This window comes from Ascidiella aspersa, chromosome 6, assembly GCF_963924565.1.
Source record: "Ascidiella aspersa chromosome 6, kaAscAspe10.2, whole genome shotgun sequence".
Taxonomy (NCBI): Eukaryota; Metazoa; Chordata; class Ascidiacea; order Phlebobranchia; family Ascidiidae; genus Ascidiella; species Ascidiella aspersa.
In genome coordinates, this window is record NC_139452.1 from 27,415,651 (window position 1) to 27,424,937 (window position 9,287).

The 9,287-nt window shown below is 35.9% G+C and overlaps 1 protein-coding gene across 1 annotated transcript; it reads right to left on the bottom strand.

Moving 5' to 3' along the window:
• Window positions 1-1,653: 1,653 nt before the first annotated feature.
• On the bottom strand, window positions 1,654-6,828 carry LOC146141065 (tetraspanin-18B-like). The gene is made up of 8 exons (XM_083392801.1): window positions 6,766-6,828; window positions 5,813-6,010; window positions 4,953-5,027; window positions 4,694-4,789; window positions 4,087-4,335; window positions 2,948-3,043; window positions 2,094-2,165; window positions 1,654-1,710 (listed from the first exon to the last, which is right to left on the bottom strand). The coding sequence occupies exons 1-8, from the start codon at window positions 6,826-6,828 to the stop codon at window positions 1,654-1,656; spliced, it is 906 nt and encodes a 301-aa protein (XP_083248927.1).
• Between the last annotated feature and the right edge of the window lie 2,459 nt (window positions 6,829-9,287).

Sequence of the window (9,287 nt, forward strand, 5' to 3'; positions counted from 1 at the left end):
TGGATTTAGGCCTTATTCCAATTTATAGGTTATTGCGACTGTTAGGTATTAAACCTATTAACGTCTTATTCAGAACTGTATTTTGTTCCGATGTGGATGTCTAATTTCGGTATTATGGCTGGAGTCCCTTTTTTCTCTCTACCCCGTTTTTTTTTACTTTTTTTCTTTTTTCTCTCTTCGTGTTTTTTTTTGTCATCCCATTCTCCTTCTCAATCTTTTTTTTTACGCTTTTTTCTAAAACATTAAAAACTCACTTGTTGCTATGCGTTCTTGTTCATCAGACCACTAAGTAATAGCTTTAAACTTCTCCCCGGTGCAACACGTCTTATGTTTTTTCCTGCTGGAAGTTACGAATTAGTACTAGCGACAAAAATAAATATTTTGCATTTTTAATTAGAACTATATTTAACTTTTTGTGATGTATTTTTTGTATTTTTTTTTCAACGATTGTTTATCCGTGTTTCTTCAACGTAAATCTTTCCCTGTGTTCAGTTTTGCACTTTTTCGCGTTTCAACATTTTCATTGCAGTTCTTGAAATTTGTTGGTGGTAAGCGTTGTTTCAACTTTGCGGAGTACATCTGGATGTTGCGAGTGCGTGTTATTCTTTTAACCAGGTTATTGCTATTTTTCTTTTTATATATGAACTGGCGAAATTTCGAATAAAACAAATCCCACAATAAGTGCCGTTAAAGCAAAACTCCTGCTAAATATTCGATAACATTGTAAAAATCACGGAACTCTTAAGAATTAATACTAATTTGACTGTTGTGACACTAACAAACCCATTACAAAATTAAAATCATAACGCCCCTAAATCAGTGCTTCTCAACCCGTTTGACGCGTTTCAAATGAGACGCTAGCAGCTTTTAAATCTTATTCGGAGTTTGATTATAATAACACAAGTGTGTGGTATTATACGCAAATAGTTGTAAAACTGAACCGGAATGGCGTTACGGTAAAATATTTTTTAAACGTACTTCAGGTACTTATGTGGAGCTTTTTCATCAGGTGCGTTTAAGCGACGCCGAAGCTTCGTAAAGTGTTTGTGAGGGGATTTTTGCTGGTCTTTTTTCACCCGCCATCTGGTATTTAAACTAGGTTCTTAGTTTCATGTTTTTGCTTGGAGCTGGTGCCACCGCACCGCTGTTGTTTGGACATTGGGCCATTAGATGGCGTACTTTTTTTCAAATTTAATAAAATTTTGAGCTACAGTAGCTTAATGAAAGATGCATTTCACCTTTAATTGAATGAACTGGTACTGTAGACCCCCTTCAATATGAAGTTGTTTGTAATAACAGAATGTAGCAGGCATTGGCGTATGGTTGTTTCTCGACGCGCTCCCCTCCGAGCCTTTGCAGCTCACTTGGTAGAGGAACGGTCCCAGTATGACCGGAGGTCGTGAGTTCGAACCTCGCTGCAGCCTAGTTGTTTATCTTGCCCGCCCTGCCTATTAATATTGATCGATAGATTCGTTGAGTCTGTGATGGTTTTCGGTGTACTAAACAGTAGCTTACACTCAATTAATGCGCTAACAAAATCTAGACAACATAAGACAAAAGTCTACAGAATATATTTGACACAGAGAACGTTTACAATTTGCACTTTAAGCAAAGCGTAGCCAATGCTGTAAACCGCATTAAAACTTGAGAATGTTACTCTTGTTTGTCAACGGCTCTGTACAAGCAACACGAAAGAACCAGTCCAACCACCTGTCATAAAAGAAACATAATTAGCGTAACGTGCTGCAGCAAGCACATGCAAAGCTCCGTTTTTAAAAAATATAATAATTTATCTGTTTGGATTTCTGGTGCAAAGCGGATGACGTTAATTAAGACCTCGTTTATGGAAAATAATTAATTATATCTGTTTATTGCTATAGAAATTTATCGATTATATGCTATGTTAACCTATTCCTACTGCCATTGCTTATCTGACCATGGTATTTTGGTTTTGAAATCGTAATTGTAATACCTTTGACAGAATGTTACGGCACCAAACAGCAAATCTTAAATTGCTGTAACAAATTTTCTTTCTACCTCCACTGTATAGCGACGTAAAATGTACCAGTAAAAAAAAAACAAAAGTGAACTACCTCTACGACAACGACAGAAATCATGATTGATCCGAGAAGCCAAAAGTACATTGAAGCCTTGTCCTTGCAACCCTGAAATAACACAATAAATACAGTGTTTTGCGCTATAGCATTAAAACGTAATTTCCTTGCTATCAATTGGGCCTGGCGGCGGTCGAAAGACTGACATATTTTAAAATGAAAAAACTCAAAGCTTAGAAACACAAGTTTAACACAGTATCAAACATTTTTCAAAGGAATATATATTTCGCTTATGCGGGGATCCTCCTTAATTTAAATGAATCCAAGTCTTTCAAAAAAAATTTTGATTTTTTTATTGGCCATAGGAGCACAATAATGTAAAGGACGTCTGATTTAAATGCAACACCGTTAACGAACGAACTGCGAACTTTGTAAAAGTGATAAGAATTCACTTTATCTTGGCAGGAGTTAAAGATTTTGAACCGAAACAGTTGGATATGAGTGACCATACAATGTAACAAAACAACGAGGTTATAAGACTTAAAAATGTTACCTAAAACAATAATAGTAGAAATGGGGGCGAAGAAACAATTAACTGGCGCTTGCTTATTCTTTTCATGGCCTTAATTTAAAGATAAATTGTTAAGAAAAATGTCGTAAAGGCGATATACATGCATGCTTGTTGCTTGATATGGACTGATTGGTTTGAACGAGGTCGTGAGTTCCAACCTTAACACAGGCTGCCTTCTTGTAACGATTAAGGGTCTGATTTGGGAAATAGTTTTCCCAAAACACCCCAAATACTTTAAAACATGATATTTAACATGATAAGCCATTACTGCGCTCATTTTAAAGTTGTTGAGTTCATGACTTTAGCTGACACACTTGCTTACCTTTCTGTGCAAGAATTCAAGATTGGTTCCTGGACGATTCGGATTCCACGTGAGGCATTTGGTGGCGTTCAACAGGTTGTCGGTTTTGTCAATTATCTGCAGAGATAAATAATGCAAATCCCAACACACAACGTTTGTGTTTCCGTATCACAATCGCACCAATGTTCTTTAAAGTATGCTGTTATAGCTTACTATAGTGTGAATTGTATGACGATACCAAATGTAATATAAACATGTATCTTGTGTTTCTTTTTATCAAGTTAACTATACCTAAATCCATATTAAAATTTCCTGATACTTACCTTTCTTTTGTTTTATTCGGTTATTTAAAAATGTATTTCACACTTAAAGATACACTTAAACCTACCAAACAGTAGGGATGTCTGGTATAGTATCGGCCGATACCCGATGCCAAGTTATATATCCAGTTTTAGGCTAAAAAGTGGAATCGATCCGAAATTAAATAAATTTAGGCATTTCATCCACGGTTAGATTTGTTTCAAATATTCCATTACAAATCGAAGATAAATGGACTCCTTAACTCAAAATTAATCTCTACCATAATAACCCAAGATTATTTCGTTGCACCTATCGATTTAGTTACGGATTGTAGTGCCTCTTGCTCATTGCCTTAAATAATATCAGTACCAGATATCCCTCCTTATGGACCTGTGCTTGTTTCATTTTGCCTGCTAGATTTTACGTAAAAACAATTTACATTAGTAAGCATCGATGTCCGATACTGGGCAGCTTGTTTCGATACCCGATATTTTGTTAAAAGGTATCGCGATCCGATACCAAGTGAAGTTATTACTGTTTTTAAACCTTTAAAATGGGTATGAATAAAACGTTCAGTAGTAATTATTTTGAGGTTTTCAGGCCAAAACTCGTTTTAGACTTAAAAAGTTTAGTGACGTTCATTTAATAACCATTGTTTTTTATGAGGGCACCTTCCAAGTAGAAATTACTGCGTTCAAAAGCAAATTATGGCTGAAATTGCTATATTACTTTAGTATCGAATCGGCACCGATACCACCCTCGTATCGGACGAGAACGACTTGTTATCGGGTATCGGCTCCGATCCGATATTATCGAACATCTCTATACTAGTAATTAAAATTAACGACACAAAATCCTACCGATTTCCGTTTGCAGCAGGAAGTCGGTATGTTCTGTTGATCAGCGATCGCCAGCCACATATCGCTTGCGGCAAGCTGCCCGCGGGAAATCGGTTGTGCAATTCCCGCCGATTGATTCCAAATCTCCCGATACGTTATTGATAGGTTGCGGGTTCGAAATGGACCTTTTTCCGTTGTGTTGAGCTTGTGCTGGTTGACCCAGTTTGTCTTTCGCCAGTCACGTGGCCCATTTATGCCGCAGCATTCCCACTGCAGAATCGTTGATATAAGTTTACCAGCTGGGGAAGTGGATCCTATGGGGAAACAGCTTGAACGATGAACAATTCGATCGGCTTGCCAACTATGATAATGCGTCAGTGTTTGCTAATAAACAGTCAAAAAGGTTTACTATTTGTATGTGTTGGGTAAACTTTTAGTTGTTCGTAGCGTAACAATCTTATAACACAATTAAGGTCTTCCTACTCCCATAGACAACTGTATGGGGCTAATACTAGCAAATGGTCATTTTTTTAACATTGAATAAAAAATTGCATCAAGAGTAGAACGAAAAAACGCCAATGCATCGAAAGCATATACCTAAATAACAGGAACAAATATAGAATCCTACCAGAGATTGAAGGGTATCCCAATTGTCAGTTGTCAAACGATTGCCGTTAAGATTTCCATATCTTTCAACCATCGACTCTTCCATGAATTTCTCTACCTTTGCATACAAAAATGTAACGTTATATGACACTAAAAGGTATTTCAAAAAAGTCAATCTACACTCAATTGAGTGTTATTATGGGTAATACTGTATTATAAACAAGGGCTGTTTTAAACATCAATCGAAATCTTATCTTCTAATCAACAAAGGCAGTCATTACCTTGGGAAAATAGAGAAAAGCCATTATGCCGCCAGTGACCTCAACTGCCAATGCTCCAAGTACGACGAAGAAAAACTACAAAAAATATGTCTGCACTAAAATGATTTTAAAAACCTTTAGGAATAAAATTCGGTTACTTTATTAAAATATCGTATTTTTTTACCATTTTTTTATATCTCGACTCTCATTTACACTGTTGCAAATAAATTAAAGCAAAACACTGATACATTGACTTAACTGCACTTCAGTGTGTGTTTTAATTGAATTGATTTGACTTGAATCGTTCTGGTAAAATGAATTGACTTCACTTGAGTTACGTCTTTCGGAAAAACATTGAGCTTTATTGAGTCGACCGAATTCGGTTAAAAATGTGTGTTTTTATTTAACTTTATTTGAACAGATTGAACTATACTTATCTCAAGTTTTGCACTTGAAACAATTGAATTGTTACATGCTGATTTTTTTTTTTTTTTTATTGACTTATTGCTCATAATCGGAGGAGTTTACCAATTTAAATAGTTTATCGTTTTATTTTATTATTAGCGATTTGCCTTGGAGATGACTTGCTTTAATTTTGATTTGGGACTTGATTTGGTAGGCTATATATTCAAAAATACTTTTATTGGCCTTAAGTTATTTAACTAATGACTTGAACTAGGACTTGACTTGCTATTTGATGAAAATGACTTGACTTTCACTTCAATTATCATGCAAATGACTTAACTGGAACTTTTTAAAATTACTGGATTACAACCCTGCCGTTTTACCCCGGCCTTACAAAATTAATGTGCATCAAAACATTCAAACAAATCGTCGTTAGGCTGCTATCTGACGGAATCTGAATATTTCCTCCAGCCTACCGTCATGATCAAGCACTTGCTGTCGTTAAGCGCTCCGCAACATCCCAGGACACCCACGAAGAAGAGGAGTCCTCCGACGAAGAGCAACATCCAGACACCGGAGAAGATGGCCGAGTTGGACACGGAGAGGATTTGCTGGAAGCTGGAGCCATCCACAACGATCCACGTTCCCACTCCAAGCAAGGCGCCGCCTCCTAACTTTGAAGCGATTTAGGTTTGTTTGGTTAGTTGCAGTGGTTCTCAACCGGGGTGCCGCGGCACTCTAATTTGCTATTTTTAAACCCCCCGCTCAAGGGTGCCGATATTTCAAATTATTTAGGATTTCAATTTTTGCACTATTGGTGAGCTTCTTAATACAGTTTTTTGTGTACGATAAAAGTGCAAAAAAGTGAAAAGGTTTAATCAACCTTGTTGTACAGTTAATGTGCTGTTTCTATCTCGTTTATTGTAACGTTACAGTTAACCACTCAGCAAAAATACCAGCAAGGGTGCCGCGAACTATTTATAATTTCTGTAGGGAGCCGCAAGTCAAGAAAGATTGGGAAACACTGGTTCATTGCGTGGACCTGGTATCGGGTAACGTACTTTAGGACTATAGTAGCGTTTTTTTATATCTTTCTTTTTTCTGCTGTCTAGTATCCACTCGGTTTTCCATATATTTTGAGCAATTATTTCCCCTTGATAAAAAAAAACTTTAAAGGCTACATAATCGGGTAACTATTTTCAGGTTTTGTTCTTACATAGCCTAGAATTAAGCTAATATTTTTATTTAATATTTTTAGGTCAATTAATTACAATCTGCGTCATCAACAAATCTCATGCTTCTTTTGTAAACAAACTTATATTTGGAGCTGATCCATCAAAACCGAAAATTAAGTGCTTATTCTTCTTATACGCTGTAGAGTCAAGTATAACCTAAATTAACTAGTTTTTGCCATACCTCGCTCACTTACCGAAAACAAAAAGTTGAAGAAGAACATGACAAACTTCAGAATTCGGTAACATCCATCTGCCATTTTGATGTCCGTAATTGTATAGCACGGAATATCTCTATTTGAAGCTAAAGATGTCCTTTAGCTCTCTATAGGACTAAGGCAAGTTGCAACAGGTCGTATATAGCCTATGATGTTCACCTTTCCTTTTGTACTGTTTTCAGAAACTACGTCGGCCTATAACACTGAAGTTAAAAATATGAGATAACACTTCAGAATCAAGAGTAGTGCCTATGTTGTTCTTGCTGTTCTAAAGATTTAACAAGTTACATTCAGCATGCTTCCTTTTCGACAGCAGTCATCGGTATGTTCTTGCAACTCGCTGACAACGTGTACGTAATTAGTTCAATTGATTAGTTCATGTTTTCTCCAATTTGTCACCAGATCGATTGGAGACCTAAAAAGGGACAAATTAACCGAGGTCGTAGGAAGCCTTTAACCAGGCAATATAATCGATGTAGAGACAATGAAGTGCGGCATTTTGAGGCGTTACAAGCTTAACAAAACATTAATCGAAAAACAAACAAATGCAGAAAATTATTTTAAAACTTTTTAGCAGATAAAAACGGGATTATACATCATTTCAAAGGACAATCTTGGCAAATTCACTTGTGAACCATACTGCTATAAAATATACCATGCAAGCTAAATTGAGTGGACTAGGCCCAATCGGAATGGGAAAGAATCTTAATGGGTCTACGGCCTAAAATAGTTAAAATTTTAAAGGTTTCAATGACATTTTACCACACATGTGCGTCTCCAGTCGCACGTAAATACCAGTACATTAATTAAGTCACTGCTCTACTTGGCTTGATTTCAATTTAGTTTAAAAATGTCTTGCCTTGGACAAAGATTCACTTTGACGGACCGTGGACTAAATGAGCCAACTAAAATAACTGGGCAACGAATAAGCAAGTGAGTAGGTCAATTTACTGTTTTGCTCAGTTGCCCACTTTTTCGAAATATGTTGCATTGATTTTTTATTAAATTTTGAATGAGGTACAAATGCCTTGTGGTATCTGTTCCGTGTCTTTTGACACTTTTGTCTTGTAAACCTAATAAATAAGTTTCGGTGACAAAACCTGGTATGAGGAGGCAATCAATTGGTTTGGAATAAAAGTTTGGAACAGTAGGCTAGTATTCTATGAAGTGATTTACAAGGGGAATAACCGTTTTCGTGGGGTTTAATTTTTAATCAAAAGCGAATGACTGAAGTCTATAATAGCATTTGGTTTTAGAATGCGCTATGTTTATTCGTTAATATCTTACTAAAAATATGTCATCTAAGATGGCAATTTTTCTGTGCACAAAGCGATTGTTAACCATAATGATTAACAAAAGTCCTATTTTCGAAAAAAAATCCTCTACTAGTTTAATAGAAATTTTACATAAATGGGATGTTTGTACGTTATTATTATACACCTATTGTAGAAATGAAATGTTAGGTTTATAGAAGTTTATTTAACATTTTTCATTGTCAAATATATATTTAAAAGTATTCAATGTTTTGTTTAAATAATCGCAATATAAAAAGAGGCACAACAAAAGTTTGTGTGTTTGCCGAAAAAAATCGTTGGTTTTTTGTTTGCCAAGACTCTCTTTCGCCTCCTACCGGCAATTCTATGATTTTCAGAAAGTTGTGCCTTTCTGGTTTGGGTTTTTAATTTTTACGCAATTTTGTTTTATAATTTTAGAATGCATGCGTTACGTCAAATACTGTTTTTCAGAAAATTTATGAATTTTAATTTTAGAAGGTATGACTAAACTTATAGAAAAACAATCACCTGTAAACAGGTTTACATAAAAATGCCTTTGATTGACTATCCGAAACTCGAGTAATAGTCAAGTATTCAGTACTGGCGCTAGTCTAGTTTTAGAATCCTACTACTTTTTTTGGCGCTGGTCTAGAATCCTACCACAACGCTCATTATTTGGGTTAGTTGATGGGTTAGCGTCTTGGGTTAGGGTGGGTCAAGTATTATTATTAAATAAAGAATAGAATAATACTTGACCCATCCACATCCAAACGCTAACCCGTAACCTAACTTAAATTTTGTGCGTTGATTTCATAACTGTGTTGAATATGATTATTAAGCAATGCATAATATGTGGGTTAGGGTGTCGGTTAGTGTTTGGGTGTGGGTAGGTCAAGTAATATTGTTTAACACTATTACTGGACTCACCCAAACCCAAACGCTAACCGGCACCCTAACCAAAATAATGTTCGTTGTTGTAGGATTCTAGACGAGCGCCGCGCCCTTTTTTACAGTAATGAAACGAGTTGTCAAAAGTGAAGAAATAAATTAGGGAGAATAAATATAATAATAATACTTGACCCAGGTCCAGCCGAACCCAAACACTAACTCACACCCTAACCCAAACAATTTTGGTAATATATTTGAGCTGCATGCTTCCTTTTGGTGATTGTAGACCAGCGATGTTGGTTTTATTAGTGAAAAAATATTTGTAAAGGCCTTGCTTTT